Raw genomic sequence first — 19,718 nt, 5'->3', positions numbered from 1 at the left:
ACAGCAACGCCTTTAGGTCAAATTCTTCCCCCATGTGCTCATCCCACGCACGTACACCTGTTCCATTTCACAGTTGTAAGAGTTCTTCAACTAATGGCCTTAGGCACACATCAATGTCGTTGTCGGGTTGCTTAGGGCCTTGGATGAGCACTGGCATCATAATGATCTTCCGCTTCATGCACAACCAAGGAGGAAGGTTATACAAATATAGAGTCACAGGCCAGGTGCTATGGTTGCTGCTCTGCTCCCCAAAAGGATTAATGCCATCTGCGCTTAGACCAAACCATACGCTCATTGCGTCATCTGCAAACTCCTTCCCGTACTTTCTTTCCATTTTTCTCCACTGCGACCCGTCAGTGGGTACTCTCAACTTTCCGTCTTTCTTACGGTCTTCTCTGTTCCATCGCATCGCCTTGGCATGCTCTTTGTTTTGGAACAAATGTTTCAACCGTGGTATTATAGGAGAATACCACATCACCTTGGCAGGAATCTTCTTCCTGGGGAGCTCGCCCTCGACATCATCAGGGTCATCGCGGCTGATCTTATAGCGCAATGCACCACATACCGGGTAAGCGTTCAAATCCTCGTACTCACCGCGGTAGAGGATGCAATCATTAGGGCATGCATGTATCTTCTGCACCTCTAACCCTAGAGGGCAGACAGCCTTCTTTGCTTCGTACGTACTCTCGGGCAATTCGTTGTCCTTTGGAAGCATATCCTTTATCATTACCAGCAACTTTCCAAATCCCTTGTCAGATACACCATTCTCTACCTTCCATTGCAGCAATTCCAATGTGGTGCCCAGCTTTTTCTTGTCACCTACGCAATTCGGGTACAACAATTTTTTGTGATCCTCTAACATGCACTGCAACTTCTTCTTCTTCAAATCACTTGCGCAGTTTCTCTTTGCATCGGCAATGGCCCGACCTAGATCATCAACGGGCTCATCTGATGCCTCTTCTTCAGCTTCTTCCCGCAATGCCGGCTCAGCTTCTTCCCGCATTACCGGCTCAGCTTCTTCCCCCATTGTTGTATCATCGTATTCAGGGAAGCCATGGCCAGGATAGCTGTCGTCGTCCTCTTCTTCTTCATTGTCTTCCATCATAACCCCTCTTACTCCGTGCTTGGTCCAAACATTATAGTGGGGCATGAAACCGGACTCAAACAGGTGTACGTGAATGGTTCTTAACATAGAGTAATTGTGACCATTCTTACAGCCAGCACATGGACAAGGCATAAAACCATCCGCCCGCTTGTTTGCCTCAGCCGCAAGCAGAAAAGTATGCACGCCCTCAACGAACTGGGGAGAGCATCGGTCATCGTACATCCATTGCCGGCTCATCTTCATTACACAACACCGAATAGACCAAATTAATACAAGTTCATACATAATTTCATACAACACTTAAATGCAACAAACAAATAACTCTCTAGCTAAAGCATTTAAATGCAACAACAAATGCGATCAAGATCGCAACTAAGGTAACAATTGATCCAATAGCATAATGATACCAAGCCTCACTATCGATGGCATATTTTCTAATCTATCTAATCTTCAAGCGCATTTTCTCCATCTTGATCTTGTGATCATCGACGACATTGGCAACATGCAACTCCAATTCCATCTTCTCCCCCTCAATTCTTTTCAATTTTTCTTTCAAGTACTCGTTTTCTCTTTCAACTAAATTTAACCTCTCGACAATAGGGTCGGTTGGAATTTCCGGTTCACATATCTCCTAGATAAAAATATCTATGTCAACTTGATGGGCATAATTTGTCATAAACACGAAATGCAACAAATAGTTTTAAAAGAGAATATACCACATCCGAATCATAACAAGGACGAGGGCCGACGGGGACGGATATCAAAACCATGGCACTATGTATAACAAACAACGTACGGGTAAGATAATTATACGAGTAACTATATATCCAAATCACACAAACATCAATTTTTTATATAAAATTTCATGAACAAGAGGCTCACCACAAGGTGGTGCCGGCGACGGGACGGTGCGGGCGATCGACGATGGTTACGACGAAGATTTAGAAGGCACTAAGTAAAACACACCTACATATGCAAACTAAGTGTTATTTTGACCTCAAATTGCATATAAATCAAATACTACCACATATAATTCCTCCCAAATTACTAAAACCCACAATTAATCACTATATAAACCAATGCAAGAGCTAATCTAGCAATGAGAGATGAAAGGACAAAGTTGCTAACCTTGGTGATCATTTGAATGGATGGGGGCCTGCAAATCTTGACAAATTTGGGGCAAATTCTGTGATGAACTCGAGAGGAAGAAGGGAAGAACAGAGGAGAGGGAGAGGGGAAAGGGGGAAGAACATAGTGCGGGTGGACGAAGGGTTTATATAGGACAACCTTTAGTACCAGTTCGTGCCACGAACCGGTACTAAAGGTGCTGGAAGGGCCCCACTCTGACAACATCCTGCCACCACTTTCTTTAGAACCGGTTCGTGGCACGAACCGCTGCTAAAGGTTCGCCACAAACCGGTACTAAAGAGCTCCTCCCGCCTAGCCGTTGGAACCGGCACTAATGGACACATTAGTGCCGGTTCTGTTACAAACCGGGACTAATGTGTCTCACATTTGACCCTTTTTCTACTAGTGTTAATCCAATCATGAATTATTGGGATGAAGACATGGTGAGACAAACGTTGTGGCCAATTGATGCCCAAAGGGTGCTTGCGATTCCCCTTCCGATGCACGATATGTCGGACTTCATTGCTTGGAGTTACACAAAAAGTGATTTGTTCATTGTTAGATCGGCTTATTTAGAGGAATGGAACGAACAACATGGGAGGAAATTGCAACATACAAATAGTATAGGTAGAACCAATGTTAATCCGATTTGGGGCAAGATCTGGAAACTACCTTGTCCAGCAAAGGTTAAAAAATTCATTTGGCGTACATTGCATGGCACCCTCCCATGCTGCATTACGCTCGCTAATAGACATATGAAAGTTTCACCCATCTGTCCATCATGCTCAAATGGGCCAGAAGACACAAACACATCTTGTTTTTTTGTCAGAAGCGAAATAGCTCTAGGATAAGTTAGGATTGTATGAGGTGATCAATAGAGCTTGTGTTATCGACCGGGCGGGAGAGGTAGTTCTTGAATTTTTACTATTTATGCCAGATCAAGAATTAGCTGTATTGGGCCTCCAGAGCGCACGTGAATTGATCATTATAACTTGGTATTTATGGTTGGATAGACGTAAAGTGGTTCATGAAGAAAAGTCTCAAGATGCATATCACACTTCGATGGGGGCTCATGCTATAACGGCAAGCTATGTTAAAGCACACTCCCCTAAGGCAACCAGTAAAACAAGGGATGGCTTAGACCTCCTAAGGTTTTTTGTGAAATTAAATGTTGATGCTTCTTTTGATCATGATCTGCTTAGGGGCACGGCAGGGGATGTCCTCATAGATGGCGAAGGAAGGTTCATTGTTGGTAGAAGTTGGAGGATTGATCAGTGTGCTGATGTTTTAACAGCAAAGCACTGACACTGAGGTTGGCTTTACCCTTGCACAGAAAGTGGGGTGCAACCTCCTTATTGTCAACTCTTATAATATGGAAATGATTGACACAATGAAAAATGAGGGACAATCGGCGGGAGCGGCGGCGGCAGTGTTCGACAATTGCTATTTTATGGCATGTGATTTTCCTGTTACTAGGTTCGAACATTGTAATAGGGAAGCAAATAAGGTTGCTCATGAACTTGCTAGGCTAGCAAAAAATTTTGAGACTAGGGATTGGTTTGAGGAGCCTATGGATGATATTGTATCTCTTCTTATTTACGATTAACTGTTATATCTAATTAATAAAGCATGATTTCTATTTTAAAATAAACTGAAGTTATATATCCACTCTCTCACTAAAATAATTTGATATACTTGGCTGGATATATATATATATATATATATATATATATATATATATATATATATAAAAAAGATAAAGTATACATGGTACTGATTCCATTTTGCCTAAGGAGGTTGTCTCGAGATTATTCTGAAGGCAATATATAATTTCACATGTACAGATTGTAATCCCACAACCGACCGCGCACCCCACAAACACATTTAGGACTAAATTAAAAGAATTATTGTTAAAGATAATTTAAGAAGCAAAAAAATAATCTAGCAATCAGTCGTGAAAGAAACAAAAGAACTCTCTAAAGCACTTTATTTTTTCAATAATAGTATCACTTATAATTTAGCTGTTACTCCCTCGATCCCAAAATAAGTGAGTTAGTACAAAGTTGAGTCCCTTATTATGGGACGGAAAGAGTACATGCCAATTCATAGTAGGGAGATTGGCATGATTATGATGAACACAGAGAAAGAACATACAAGTCAGTCATACTCTTTTCAAGTGAGCCAAATGAATAGGTTGAAACGGCCGAAGGAGAAATAGAAACTGGCGGCTAATAAAGAGTCCAGCAGATCCATGGCTGAAACATGTTTAGGCACATTGTTCACAATCTACTAGTCATGCTTCTTTGACAAGGTTCATCCAAATTAACTAAGTACATGTTTTGTCTTTTTAATAAAGTTTTAGTTGACTTAATATTTTCTGGTTAAACCTTACAAAGATAAGGTCGTATTGTTCTCTCTTCAAACATGGTGTTTGTGCCCATTACGGTTCTCACAGTCCGGTCTCCAGAGTCATGTGAGAAAGCATATATAAGCTGGTTGCCCTATACAATAACTATATTAAACTTCTTATTGGGATCTTGCTATCAAAATAGAGACCATTTTTAAAGAACTGTATGGAACACCCTCGTTGAGTCGCGCAAAGTTTGAAGTTCTAGTCTCTGTAGAACAGGGGACTTGGGTTCTATAACATTCTGTGCTCACTTATGTTGATGTGCATAAGGTACAATAGAGTAGTGATGCAAAGTAATTGCACCGCCAGGACTTTGATTGTGACAACTGATCTTTCCTAATGCCCCCCAAATCTACGTGTTTTTCAGCGGAAGAATTTCTACATTCAGGGATAATTGTTTCTGCACTGCCCTTTTGCTCAACTATGCTAGACTTATATCTGCCCTAATTGGAGCCCAACTTACTAAGGTATTCAGGAGGATATTGCTCATATGAAGCAACTCCCCAATATGCATTTTGCCCTGGAGATTATTATGTTGGTCTCATGGGCTATTTGGATCACATGAAATGATTTTTTATCCTCAAGAGCATAGCCCCAAGCCTTTACAAATGCAGGAAGAAATTTAACGAGGAGCTCAAATGGATCATTTACAGGCTAACATGAAGGATTATAGTGGCTTTGCAGATTGGAGCAAGGTTGTTGGAGTTAACCAGATTAGGTGGCCGTATGCGGTACGTATACGAGCAGTCACCGGATAAGATTTGTAGTAGGACTTGGGACTAGTTTAGCTAATCGTATCAAGATCGAAATCAATAAAGTTCAAAGGCTCGTGTACACGAGCGTTTTGCCATAACTCGGTGTGTTGTCGTGTATGTGTATTCTGGTGAGTTAGGATCAGCGTATTTGCTCGCGTCTCCGCGCAGAGGGTATTGAGAGTGTGTGTGTCCTCCTAATCGTCAATGGTGAGATTTGATGTCAGGTGCTTCAAATCTATTCAAGGGTTCAAGGACAACTCCGGCTCCAGGGCGCTGTTCCTTAGGGGCACGTACACGAAGAATTCTCGGTTGTCATCGACAAGGTCAAGCAGACTCCGGTAAGGGAGCGGTGGCAGCGGTGCGTCCGCGCGAGATCCGCCATAGCAGCGTTCAGAGCCACAACAGAGGAAAGCCATGCCATGCCATCATCCCCCGCTCGGGCTTTGCCCGCAGTCCGACGGCGTCTTGGAGACCGAAGGCGCGACCGGTCGAACTCTAGATGAACTAGGGGATCACTGTCGCAACCAGCGTAGAACCGCCTTGCCACCCCCATCCCTAGTGGATTCACGGCTTAGCCGCCGGTAGCCTCTGGAGGCGGTGAGGAGGGGCGAGAAGGGCGTGGGAGGAGGGATCCAGTGGTGTGATTAGTCTAGGCGGCGGCGGCGCTAGATCACGAGGGTCGCGGGCGTTTCGCGAGCAGTGGTTAACTAGTTGGTACCTGTTTTGTACTTCCATCCACATCAACATCGGTAAGCAAAAATTTTTGCATCAAATCTATCAGGCCTTCTTTTATTTGAAAATTAATAAAAATACGCAGCAGAGTCCTGCTGTTTCCCTCAAAAAAAAAATCTATCAGGCCCATAGCCTCTCTAGACATGAACGATTCTCACACATCTTATCCAACCTATTCTCGCGGCCGAGGGTTGCGACATCATAGAGTAATGATCCAGAATAGATGCATGGCAAGACCATCAGCACACACTAGCTGGTCCATTCCTAATACCACCCAAATCTAACATCTTTGTAATAGTGTGTAGTACAACTTTAGTAGCATAAAATTAGGCAAATTGGCTTGAACCTGAAGGAGTATTATACCGAGCTTCACTTCATGTGTACTAATTGCTGGCTAACTCACTTAAAACAAATGGTCTGCAAACCATGCTGGATGGGAGCTATTCTAGCTAGTTGATAACTATATAAGCCACCGTGGATCGAAGCTATTATATTTGTGCACATACATACGGTGGATGGGGGCTAGGAAAAAAAGAGAGAATAATATAACTCACAGTTAGTTGACATCGACGTAATTACCCTTTTGGAATCAGTACGCATCAACAAAGTCAAAATTAGGAGAGCTCTCAAACGTGTTTTACAAGAAAAATAAGTAGAGGCAGACACCTGAATGTTTAAATTAGGAAACAATCTGTGCTCCAGCTATTGAAATCCAAGCAAGAATCTATCTCCTCCAAGGATCAACAGCAGCTGCAAGCGTTGTACAAAAAACAGAAGATAAGTGAAGAATCAGAACACCACAATGGTAGAGCAGGGGCAAAAAAAAAAGTTGACGGAAAAAATCACGTATTGATTGCACTGCTCTACGCCTCCCACACCAGCCGGCTTCACTTCCTTGCCGTGGCAGTTCTGCAGTATTCAACTCTTGCCGCTGCTGCTCTTCAGTGTGTGGTGCAAGGGCCTCGCCGATCACTGCCTCGCGAGTACGTATAGGATAGAAGAAATCCATTTGAAAACAAAGAACTAAAGGCTAGAAGGAAGAAGTCTGTGCAATGGAAATATCCATTGATTGACGGATTTGGGTCATCTAATGGAGCAATGGGAGAGGATTGGTGAAGAGGAGCAGACGACGTCATGCGGAGATCGAGATCGGGATGAGCTTTTTTTTAAATAAAATTAGCAACAGAGCAGCGCTTGCTTGCCTGAGTTGCCTACTAGTGGGCTTCTGTTATATAGTACTCCCTCCGTCCCATAATGTAAGATGTTTTTTAACACTAGTATAGTGTCAAAAAACGTCTTACATTATGGGACGGGGGGAGTATTATATAGATCGGCCTCTAAGGTTTCCTTCACTTTTTCCTTGATTCTGCATAAATATTGCCTTTATACTATGCTCATGTATATATGCATTGGGTACAGGGTGTTGAAATATCTCGTGTAGGCCTATGTGCCGGCGCATATACTTAGCACATGGTTAGTTAGTTAAAGATATACTTGTATAAGTTAAACCTCTTTCTATCTCTATCTATTATTCCCTTGTACTCCAAGTCTTGTATGCGATCATAGGATAAGCCCCATCATTATCAATAAATACTCGCGGCCCTCCCTCAAGAGGGTTGAACGCTTCCACCATAATTTCTACATGGTAATCAGAGCATCCTCTTCCTCCACGTTCTGAACCCTAGAAAAAGCCCCATCTACACCAAAACCCAATGGCGTCCTCATCGTCAAACCCAGCTCCCTCAGGCCTCGGTTCTCAGGTGGAGGGCACAGATCCTCCCTCACTTCCTCGGCGCAGGGCTCTATGGCTACCTCGACGGCTCCATCACCGCGCCACAGAAGCTCGTCGTCGTCAAGGACAAGGACGGCAAGGATCAGACGATCCAAAACCCAGCATACGATGCATGGGTCAGGCAGGACCAGCAGGTCCTCGGGCACATCTTGAACAATCTGTCAAGGGATGTGCTTGTCTCTGTCGTCTCCATCCGGACTGCTCATGCACTCTGGACAAGCCTCGGTAACATGTTTGCTTCAAAGTCTCGTTCACGCATCAATAACCTTCGCATCCCCCCTCGAAAATGCCCAAAAAGGTACCCAATCTGCTGCGACATACATCTCTCGGATGTGGGGCTTCGTGGATGAACTTGCTGCGGCCGGGAAGCCACTGGAGGAAGATGAACTCATCTCCTTCATTGTCGCGGGGCTGGACCTCGACTACAACTCTGTGGTCTCAGCCCTGGACGCCCGCACTGAACCAATCACCGTCGACCTCCTCTACTCCCAGATCTGCAACTTTGATCAGCGAGTGGAGCTCTTCACGGGTGGCGCCGGTGGCGGAGGATTCCAAGTCCTCTGCCAACACCGCCGCACGTCGTGGTGGTCCGCCGCCTTCCCGCGGCAAGCAGCAGCAGAAGCCAAACGGCAGCGGGTACGGTGGCGGCTACGGTGGCTACAATAAGAAGCACGGCAGCGGTGGGCGTCCTTTCTACAACAACAATAAGTGCGCTCGATCAGGTGGAGCACCAGGCGGCCCCGGAGGCCCAGGAGGCTCTGGTGGCTCCGCACCCAGCAACAACAACACAAGGGGGAATGACCCCATCCAGTGCCAGATTTGTGGTAAGTTTGGCCATAGTGCCAAAGACTGTTGGTACAGATTTGATGATGATGCACTGGAAGAGAAAGTTGCTGCCGCTGCTCAATACGGGGTGGATACAAACTGGTACGTCGACAATGGGGCCACCGACCACCTCACAGGAGAGCTAGAGAAGCTAACCGTCCGTGACAAGTATCGCGGGCAAGATCAGATCCATGGCGCAAATGGAACAAGTATGAGAATCGATCATGTTGGTCAGTCAGTATTACCTACCTCTAGTCGACCCATTCATCTTAAAAAAATTCTTTATTCACCTCATGCTAGAACAAATCTCCTCTCTGTTCATCGTATTGCTTTGGACAACCATGTCTTTCTTGAATTTCATCCTTTTTTTCTTCTTGATTAAGGATCAGGCAACGAGGAGAATCCTCTACAGAGGTAGATGCGTCGGTGGGCTATATCCGTTGATTCCCCGTTTTAGGAGTTCCAATAAACAAGGTCTTGGTGTCACCACACTATCTTCGGCAAGGTGGCACGATCGTCTAGGGCATCCTTCTTTTACTATTGTTCATCGTGTGCTTAGTCAAAATAAGATCCCTTTTGTTGGTGAGCCTAGCAATGAAACAGTTTGTGATTCATGTGAGAAAGGAAAAAGTCATCAGCTTCCTTACCCCATGTCAACTAGTGTTTCTTCCAAACCATTAGAACTCATTTTTTTATGTATGGGGGCAAGCACCTTTTTCTGTTGGCAGATACAAGTACTATGTAAGCTTTATTGATGATTATAGCAAGTATACATGGATCTATCTTATCAAAAACAAATCTGATGTGTTTCAAGTGTTCCAAAATTTCCAAGCACTAGTTGAACGAAAATTCAATAGTAAAATTATCTCAGTTCAGTCAGACTAGGGTGGTGAGTATGAAAAATTGAACCCTTTCTTACAAAGATTAGGGATTTCTCACCATGTTTCCTGCCCTCATGCGCATCAACAGAACGGCTCGGCAGAACGTGAGCATAGGCATATCGTTGAGATTGGCTTGTCTCTACTTGCAAATGCATCTATGCCTCTTAAATTTTGGGATGAAGCCTTTCTCACTGCAACACATCTCATAAATATTCTGCCTAGTAGAGTTATCAACTTTGAAACACCCACTGAACGACTCCTACACCCTACACCAAACTATGCCTCTCTCCGTGTCTTTGGTTGTGCGTGTTGGCCAAAATTACGGCCATATAACTCGCGAAAACTCTCGTTTCGATCCAAACAATGTGTGTTCATCGGGTATAGCCCGCAACATAAAGGTGTCAAGTGCCTAGATGTTTCCACTGGTCGGGTGTATATCTCCCATGATGTTGTTTTCGACGAGACAGTTTTCCCCTTCAAAAATCTCCATCCAAACGTCGGCGCCCTCTTGCAAAAGAGATCCTTCTTCTTCCTGCTCATCTTTCCGGCTTAGACCAATGGGGAAATAATACTACTGATCACATGAATAATTCTCATGACCATGCTACTAAGCCTGTTGATGATGCAGAAAATACAGGAAACAATTCTGCAGAAAATGGTGCTGAAAACACTGCTTATCAGCCCATATTTCATGCTCCAGAAGAAGACAGATGCACGCGACACGAGGGTGATTCGCCTGTGCATGCAGCGTCGGGATCCGCGGGCGAGCGATCCCGTGCAGATACACCGCCGTCGCGGCAGGACTCCGCCTCGGGACGCCCAGGCGGCAACGGCCCACGCGGTGTCGAGCTGGGCCACTCTCCATCCGCCACGCGGGCAGCGGGTTCGCGCCTGTCTCCCACTCGCGCGCCCATGGCGGGCCCCACTATGCATGCAGACGAGGGCGCGTCGGGTGGCGACGCGGTCGCTGACTCGACAGGAGGCGACGCAGACGCTGGCGACGCGGGCGCTGGTTCGCCCGTCCAGTCCGGTCGGCAATCCCCCTCGGGCTCTGCTTCCTCGGACGGATCACCATCGGTATCGCCACCAGGCAGGCCTGCACGATCGGGTGTGGGATCTTCTGCGCCCGGGCCAGTGGGCGCTACACGCACCACCACCGCGAGACTCCAAACAGGGAAAATTCAACCTGTTAATTACAAAAATATTTTGAAATTTGGTTTAACCTGTACAACAGGAGAGCCACGTTCTGTTGATGAAGCTTTGACAGATCCTAGATGGAAGAAAGCCATGGAAGAAGAATATATGACTTTGAGGAAAAATGAGACGTGGCACTTGGTTCCACGTGGTCAAGGTAAAAATCTGATAGACTGTAAGTGGGTTTACAAAATTAAAAAGAAAGCAGATGGTACGGTTGATAGATACAAGGCCAGGCTAGTGGCAAAAGGTTTTAAACATAGATATGGAATAGACTATGAGGATACTTTTAGTCCGGTTGTTAAAGCTGCTACTATCAGATTGGTTTTGTCTGTTGATGTGTCTAGGGGATGGAGCCTACGACTGTTGGACGTGCAGAACGCGTTTTTGCATGGTGTTCTGGAAGAGGAGGTTTACATGAAACAACCACCTGGGTTTGAAAACAAGAATGCACCCTTTCATGTGTGCAAACTTGACAAGGCCCTCTACGGTCTGAAGCAGGCCCCGAGAGCATGGTATCATCGCTTGAGTATGAAGTTACAAGCCATTGGTTTTGTTCCTTCCAATTATGATATTTCATTATTTATTTTCAACAAGTCCAAAATAACAATGTACATGCTCATATATGTTGATGATATCATCATTGCAAGCTCATCTGATGAGGCAGTAACAACACTCCTGAAAGACCTAGGCTCTGAGTTTGCTTTAAAGGACTTGGGAGGTTTGAATTTCTTTCTCGGCATTGAAGTCAAGAGAAACAAAGATGGTACTGTTTTATCTCAGGAAAAATATGCTAATGATCTCTTGAAAAGAGTTGGAATGCAGGATTGCAAGCCTTCACCAACTCCACTGTCTAGTTCAGAGAAACTATCTTTGCATGAAGGAGAGCTTCTAAGTCAGCAAGATAATACTTAGTAAGAAGTATGATTGGTGCACTTCAATACTTAACTCTTACTAGACCAGATTTATCCTTTGCTGTAAACAAGGTATGCCAGTTTCTCCATGCACCTACCACCTTGCACTGGACTGCAGCTAAACGTATTCTGAGATATGTGAAGTATACAGTAAATGTTGGACTAATATTCAGTAAGTCTCAATCCACACTTGTCAGCGCTTTTTCTGATACTGACTGGGCTGGAAGTATTGATGACAGACGGTCCACAGGTGGTTTTGCAGTATTTCTTGGTCCAAATTTGATATCATGGTGTGCAAAGAAACAGGCCACTGTCTCCAGGTCTAGTACAAAAGCTGAGTATAAGGCATTGGCTAATGCTACTACATAAATTATCTGGCTTCAGTCTTTGTTGAAGGAACTTGGAGTGACACAAATGCAGGCTCCTTGTTTATGGTGTGATAATCTTGGAGCTACCTACCTTTCTGCTAATCCAGTGTTTCATGCCAGAACAAAACATATTGAGATAGATTTTCACTTTGTCAGAGAACGTGTTGCCAACAAGGAGTTGGACATTCGGTTTATTCACTCTGGAGATCAGATTGCAGATGGTTTCACCAAGGCATTACCTACAAGGAGCTTTGAGAAATTTAGACGTAATCTCAACTTGATCAAGTTGAGATTAAGGGGGTGTGTTGAAATATCTCCTGTAGGCCTATGTGCCGGCGCATATACTTAGCACAGGGTTAGTTAGTTAGAGATATACTTGTATTAGTTAAACCTCTTTCTATCTCTATCTATTATTCCCTTGTACTCCAAGTCTTGTATGCGATCATAGGATAAGCCCCATCATTATCAATAAATACCCGCGGCCCTCTCTCGAGAGGGTTGAACGCTTCCACCATAATTTCTACACAGGGGAACCAATTAGGCTGGGCACCTCGATTTCCTAATACGTGTTATAAAGTAAAAAATTAAGACATGCTGTAATTATGAAAAGGAGGGAGTACCAATAACATTTGATAACGCGCTGACAATCGCACTTTCCTCGTTGGCCTGCATTAAATTCAATTCAGTCATAAAAAGGGAACAAAAGTTGGCCATATATCATATACTGCACAGAAAATCAAAGATTTAACATCATAAATGCCTTAGACAAGCAATACTACCTTATACTGGAAAGTTCTCAGGACCAATATGATTAGATCACGTAGCCTGCAGAAGTATCACTTAATCAGATCTATGAATTTTCACCCTTTGTGAACAAAATAAAATACATTAAACAAAAGGTTTAGTAAGTGAGCTGGCACCTAAAGTCGTTATCCACGTCATTGTGCCCTGTTATTCCTCGTGTCTCGAATGTATGAGTTACACCCCCAGAAGTTAATAAAACAAACTCAGTAGTTCGTCCACTGGGAACTTGTATCTGCAAAGAAATAATAGAATAGAAAATTCAAATAATATCTGTCAGCACAATCATAAATCCTGAGCAAATAAATGTGCATGTTGGAGAATATACATGTAGATTTGGTGAATATTTGTGGTCAATTACAGCTTCATTCTTATGGCTGAAGTTAATTTGATATCCGGTTTGTGTAAGCACCAATGTCGCCTTTTTCCATTCATCAGGAGAATATCCCTGCTGTGCAAAAGAAGGCTAACCGTCTTAGTATGCTAGAAGCATGGGTAAGAGCTAATAAGCCTAGCGATTTTGAGCTCAATGCTGTCAGTTTTGAACAGACCCCATTAATAATTTGTTTGCCAATTCCAATTGTGATCCTTCTATTATATGGAATACTTTTTAAGTCTGAGCTTCTAATTAAAATTAAGCTAGAAAGATGGGAATAGTTTCTTCAGTTTTAAGTACTATAATTCTGTAGATTATCAGACACAAAATGCAACAGTAGAATATTATAAGCATATGGAGGGTCACAGATTTAAGTTACATTAATAACAATTAACAATTTATAAGTTATATAATATGGTAGATGGCATTATCAAGAAGCCTTCCAAGTGAACATTCTGTTAACTTCATGGGGCAGGGAATTTTATTTATATTTCAGACATATTGATGAGTAATAAATACCTCGAGATGTACCAAAACAAAAACATCAAAGTCAGCTCTTCCCATCGAAATACAAATAGTGATGTAATTCTGTATGTCTTCATCTGCATAATGTATAATGGAACTTGCATAATTCTAAAAAAACATGGAGTGTAAATTAAATGCAGAGCTATGCTAAGTGCTAACAGTAGTGCGCCAAATTGAGGATTACTTAGAAAATGCATGTACGCTGTACCTCAACATTTCATGGGCACAAAGGGTCAGTCATGGTGGAAAATAGTGCTTAGTACAAATGATTATTTTCTAGAGAACTAAACCCTATCATCATGTGAAAAGGTATGGACGTAAGTTCACTAACTTTGGTGTTCATCAAGTCTCTGCCTTTTTTTAGACCATGGTGTACTGTTTGTATAAACAAGCATTGCCATCCTCTTCAAGTTCTTTCTGATGTTCTTCTACAAGACTCACACTTCAAAAGTGCAACACAAATATCCCTGTTTCCTATCTATCAGGTGATTGTAGGCCTGTAACTCATCTTTTAACAACATGTTCTTTTCTCACAAGCATATAGCATTACTGCGACCATTAAGGGGGGTTTTCAACTAAAAATATGCATAGAAATACCAAGTACTCCCTCCGTTCTAAAATATTTGTCGTGGTTTTAGTTCAAATTTGAATTAAAACCACAGGTAAAGATATTCAGTAAATACAAAATATGGAAGTGGGAATACATCAACTACCAATGTTGATCCAATAATATTGGAGCAGAGTGGGACAATATAACAATGCTATCAGGGATCCAAAAGAGGCAACATCAGAAACTTACCAGAAGTTATCTTGTACTCACTATTAGCAAACGCCCTCACCAAATCACCCTACAATCAAGAGGAGCAACTCATCAAACTGAACATCTCAGAGAAGAGCATCGTAGGTAAAATTAATTCAGAACTATCGGCATATAAAATTCATGTGTCAGTGGCATTTGGAAAAAATTGCAATTGCATTTCTATCAGGTAGATAATAAATATGATTGCCTGCAAGCTCACAAATGGTGAAACAAAAACAATAAAACGAGATCAGCCTATCAGGACACCAAGAATGTAAAAATACCCTAAGTAGTTTATCTTTATCACAATGGAAGGGAGAGATTTAGCAAGCATATACAAGTCACAAGATAAGCCACACGATACTTCTAGACTAGAGGCTGGCAAATCAGGTTCAAATCAAAATAGTGGTAAAAAATGTCAATATTTCGAGTTTAAAGGCCAGCTTTCAGTAATTAAAAAGGAGGATAACTGACCCGCCATAGTTAGCTTGATAAAACTTTCGAGTTGCAAAAAAAAAACAGTTCAGCAAATAGTTTTCTAAGGAACTGGAGAAAATCCCACTTCCATTAATCAGCTTCCATTATTTTCAACCAAACGATGGAAATGGGTCTCAACTGGAGCTGGGAGAAAGAGTGTCTTCCTAGGTGGGTCCTTGGACGAACTTTTTGTGTCAAAAGTTGGGTTTGCTTCCTCCATTTGCAAACAAATGTTATACTATATTGTGTTTGGTATTTTGGAGACTTGAGTACTACACAAAACTTTGCTTATATATTGATCAGATGAGCTTGGAGTCTGAGACACAAAATTGCCCCTAAAGTATACTTGCTAGCAACCTGTCGACCATTATCATCCATAGGAATGCATTCTGCAGCAAGATGAGCGCCAAGATCATCAGCCGTAACCAAGTACTCATACATCGTAGCACCTGAATTGCAGAACATACAGGACTAGTCAGTATAATTACTTTTTATATAAATATTACTTCCTCCATTTTTATATACAAGGCCACAAACTAAGATTACAAGTACCAAGGTAAAACTTAATGCAAGCTTGCTTTTCTTTTCGTTTATTGGGCTAATTAATATGCTACATGCATGCAAGAAAATTGAGTGGAGGAAGTAGGTAGTGTCATTATGACTGCAAGCATGCAAGTAGTAAACAGGTTGCTAGTACGAGGAAATCTCATTAATTCTTTCCTCGATTACTGTTGGTGGCCTTGTATAGATGCAAAACGTATACTCCATAGTGGCCTTGTATAAGTAAATGGAGGGAGTATCATATTTGTTGTAGAAAAAAAATCCCTTCTTTACCTTCAATAGGCTGCCTTGTGCCATCTTCAAAATAGCGAACCCACTGAAAACAACATTCCCAGGTGAAAGGTTCATTGCAGGATTTGCAAATTCACAGAAAAGAATCACAATCCAGAGTCAGAACAGAAGATACCTGGAAAATAACCAGTGTAGCACCTTTTGTAGGGAAACAACATGCTGTTAAAGTAAACCTTGGTCTAGGATTGCCGTCAATTTGAAATCCCTCCACACCAGGTAATGGATAATCTAGGTTAAAAGTATGTATATATATATATATATATATATCAATAGATATGATCTGGAATCTTTTTTAATTATCAGCTGAGTACTCTTGATTATCATTCCAATAGAATTGTGAGTCATCACCTAATCTTACTTCACTAGGACCAGAATTTCCTTCAAAACAATTAGAGTACGTAGTAGCTACTGTATCCCTGTAAGGTTGTGTCAGGCAAGAAAAGGAGGTTAAAAAAATTCCATGTCAATAACATATTAGACCAGATGGCCCATAACCATAACTAACAGATAACATGTCAATAACATGTCAATAACATGGCAAGAAAAGGAGGTTAACAAATTCCATGTCAATAACATGGCAAGAAAAGGAGGTTAACAAATTCCATGTCAATAACATAGTAAACCCTGGTCTAGGATTGCCGTCAATTTGAAATCCCTCCACACCAGGTAATGGATAATCTAGGTTAAAAGTATGTATATATATATATCAATAGATATGATCTGGAATCTTTTTTAATTATCAGGTGAGTACTCTTGATTATCATTCCAATAGAATTGTGAGTCATCACCTAATCTTACTTCACTAGGACCAGCATTTCCTTCAAAACAATTAGAGTACATAGTAGCTACTGTATCCCAGTAAGGTTGTGTCAGGCAAGAAAAGGAGGTTAAAAAAATTCCATGTCAATAACATATTAGACCAGATGGCCCATAACCATAACTAACAGAATTTCAAATGTAAAATGAGCATACTGATTAAAAGTGGGTCCATGGTATATTTGCTCAGTGTGTCGATCATTTGGATCTTGAGCATAGTCAGGGGAAGTGTTCCTATTCGCCTCCTGTAAATAGAAACAATCATACAAAGAGCTACAATGTTAAAGAAGCAAATTACGGGACCATGTTATAGTACTATATTGAAAGATGAGCAAGGTTCATTTCTTGATATATATATATATATATATATATATATATATATATATATATCCCGATTGAGTTATACTGCAGTAACTCTCATGGATTAGTATAATGAATCACCTGGGTGTCCTAAAAAACACAATATTTTTATAGATACTAATATAACTAGTTTTTTAAACTAGTAAGAGGCTTGAAAAAAGTAAGATTGTTGATCAAATATTTTTGCATTCTAATCCTATATATAACTAAATAGGTGATCCCCACTAACCCATTTCACTCAACATGCAGACATGTTCAACATGGAACCATGCATGGGAAAAGGTCCACCTAAAAATGCAACCATGCAAGTCTTACAGCTCACAAAACGGAGCAGAATAAAGTATCAAAAAAAGGAAAAATACATGTGAACCATGTCAACCGGCACAATGAAGATAAAAAGGATAAGCTCTCTAAACTCCTATCCTGTTATGTGAGCGCCATCCGAACCGGTTGAAGATAACCCGAGCTACCATCTCCCATTGGTTGCACAGCTACCATCTCCCATTGGTTGCACCCAGTAACCAAAGGCTCCCTGGAGTCCATAGGAGATAGCCGCATGCATCATCATGATGCAGAGGCCGGGGGCATGCCTCCATTTCCAAAAAAAAATGCTTTCCATTATATTATTCAACTTATATTCCATAAATATTATACAATAAATCATGTGTTTTTTTCAGTTAGCATACTTCAATAAGCATTTGTTCAGATGAAAGTTGTGCACCCTTGATTAAAGACAAAATTTTGATGTAACTACAAACATGTGAATTTCTTGCAATCTTGGTGCAAGAATGCCCACACATGTCTCGGAGCTGCAATGCCCACCCACACACGTGAAATCTATATGTGCCAAACTGCCAACTAACAGCAGAGCCAAGAAAAGGAAGCTTCAAATGATCAAAATATTACTGGTGCACTGGATTGGATTTAAGATGGCAATGGGTTAGGTATAGGGTGGGCATAACAACCCCATACACATGCCCGACGTGCTAACAAAAGAACAAATTGAATAGCTCAAACAAAGGACTTCATGCACAGGCGCACATCAAACAAATAAAGTTCAGAAACATGCAGAGCATCAGCTGTTCAACAGCAACACACGCAGCAGTTTGGCCCTACATGTCAGCTTGTCGGGGTGGATTCTGGCATGCTAGTGGGCACAGAGATGTACCCATGCCCTATCCATAGGAAAAAGAAGAAGAAGAAGAGTACAGTTTAAGACGAAGACACTGTGTTAATAGCGATCAGTACATACCTGAAAATTGAACAAGTCCATCCTTGCCGCAAAATACTTAGTTTCTGTCTCGTTCAGTCTATGGACAATATCATGTATAGCTGGCCTTTTGTGTCGATCCTCCTGCACACAACTTAACCCGATTTCAATGCATATCTTTACTTGCTCGGAATATGCGTTCCTCAGATTCGATGTTTCAACTAGCCTATTCGTCCAGTTTTTCTGCACCTACAGATTTGTAGCAAAAAGAATGGCAATATATTAGGATAACCAAAGTATTACTTATGAAATGCATACACGTGCACATCTCTTGATAAGAAAACATATTCTGTTACAAAAAAACATATTCTCTTACAAGATTAATGAATTCTTGAGAAGACATGTCAGCACTATTGAAGTAGCCCGCACGTCCTGCCATTATCTTTATGATTACAACACCTAAGCTGAATATATCGAACTTATTTGAGATCAAATTTTTTTAATGTATTCCGGCGGTAAGTACCCACTGCATCACACAACATATATAAATGTTACTTATACTATACATTTGATCCAAACAAAGTTACCTTAATTTTCAGTTCACACGAAGAATTCTTACATTGTTCCTAAAGTACTTTTTGTAGCTCGTGTCTGTTCATCTTTGAAGAGCCTTGATATCCCAAAATCTGCAATTCTGGGAACCATGTTCTCATCCAGCAATATATTGGCTGGCTTTAAATCAAAATGATACATAGGAGGTTTTAATTCATTGGGTAGGTAATTTAAACCCTGGCAAATCCCCTTAATTATTTGATAGCCTTTCTGCCAATCATATCTATCACATTCATCTGCGGCACCAAATAAGGAGAATTCTCAGGATGTAAATTTTAAGAACGATACCTTAACATGCTAACTGGAAAAAAAGGAGAACATCAACATTACCAGAAAGATACTTTTCAAGGCTTCCATTAGACATATACTCCAAGCAGAGCGCCCTATGTGTCTTTTCAGCAAGAACCAATTTCCCTTCATGCATTACTTGTACTTCCTGAATATCATGGCAATAGCCTACTAAGCGCACAATGTTTGGGTGCTGGAGCCTTGTAAGATTTTTAAACTCGTTCTGAAAGTGTTTATCGTCAACTCCAGGCATATCATAGAGCACCTTCACAGCAATCTTTTCCCCGTTTTGATGCACTCCCTACTCAACATTTCACATCGTTTAATTTTCAGTTCATATAGTAAAACAGAAAATGCTGTGGTCAAATGCGGTGATGCAGAACATTTACTGCTACATGACAATATGTGAGTTAATCAATTAACAAGATCAGTAGAGAAACAGATATAGCTTTCTTCATTGGTGCAGGAACTGCTCATCTGAAGAAGCACTGGGACATC

The 19,718-nt window shown here is 41.7% G+C and overlaps 1 protein-coding gene across 3 annotated transcripts; it reads right to left on the bottom strand.

Moving 5' to 3' along the window:
- Positions 1 to 6,542: 6,542 nt before the first annotated feature.
- LOC123161908 (uncharacterized) lies at positions 6,543 to 19,166 on the bottom strand. Of its 3 annotated transcripts, XM_044579724.1 has the most exons (13): positions 18,940 to 19,166; positions 18,697 to 18,846; positions 18,363 to 18,569; positions 16,050 to 16,995; positions 15,917 to 15,959; positions 15,440 to 15,531; positions 14,606 to 14,654; positions 13,801 to 13,883; positions 13,234 to 13,356; positions 13,025 to 13,140; positions 12,884 to 12,929; positions 12,725 to 12,770; positions 6,543 to 6,880 (listed from the first exon to the last, which is right to left on the bottom strand). In XM_044579724.1, the coding sequence occupies exons 6-13, from the start codon at positions 15,521 to 15,523 to the stop codon at positions 6,855 to 6,857; spliced, it is 573 nt and encodes a 190-aa protein (XP_044435659.1). In that variant the 5' UTR covers positions 15,524 to 15,531; positions 15,917 to 15,959; positions 16,050 to 16,995; positions 18,363 to 18,569; positions 18,697 to 18,846; positions 18,940 to 19,166; the 3' UTR covers positions 6,543 to 6,854. The 3 variants fall into 3 exon arrangements, with proteins under 3 accessions (XP_044435659.1, XP_044435656.1, XP_044435658.1); XM_044579721.1 differs by lacking the exons at positions 15,917 to 15,959; positions 16,050 to 16,995; positions 18,363 to 18,569; positions 18,697 to 18,846; positions 18,940 to 19,166 and having other exon boundaries at positions 15,440 to 15,665; XM_044579723.1 differs by lacking the exons at positions 15,917 to 15,959; positions 16,050 to 16,995; positions 18,363 to 18,569; positions 18,697 to 18,846; positions 18,940 to 19,166 and having other exon boundaries at positions 13,234 to 13,353; positions 15,440 to 15,665.
- Positions 19,167 to 19,718: the final 552 nt, after the last annotated feature.

The sequence above is a fragment of the Triticum aestivum genome, chromosome 7B, assembly GCF_018294505.1.
Source record: "Triticum aestivum cultivar Chinese Spring chromosome 7B, IWGSC CS RefSeq v2.1, whole genome shotgun sequence".
Taxonomy (NCBI): Eukaryota; Viridiplantae; Streptophyta; class Magnoliopsida; order Poales; family Poaceae; genus Triticum; species Triticum aestivum.
Note: the sequence above shows the minus strand (reverse complement) of the source record. Positions and strands in the feature narration are given on the sequence as shown.

Excerpts from the sequence above, each read along its gene's own strand:
- LOC123161908 (XM_044579721.1), bottom strand. The coding sequence starts at position 15,547 with ATGTTCTGCAATTCAGGTGCTACGATGTATGAGTACTTGGTTACGGCT. Across the intron at positions 13,357-13,800 it reads TTGTTTTGGTACATCTCGAG|CAGGGATATTCTCCTGATGA; the intron begins GTATTTATTACT and ends TCTTTTGCACAG. Across the intron at positions 12,771-12,883 it reads TGAGAACTTTCCAGTATAAG|GCCAACGAGGAAAGTGCGAT; the intron begins GTAGTATTGCTT and ends AATTTAATGCAG.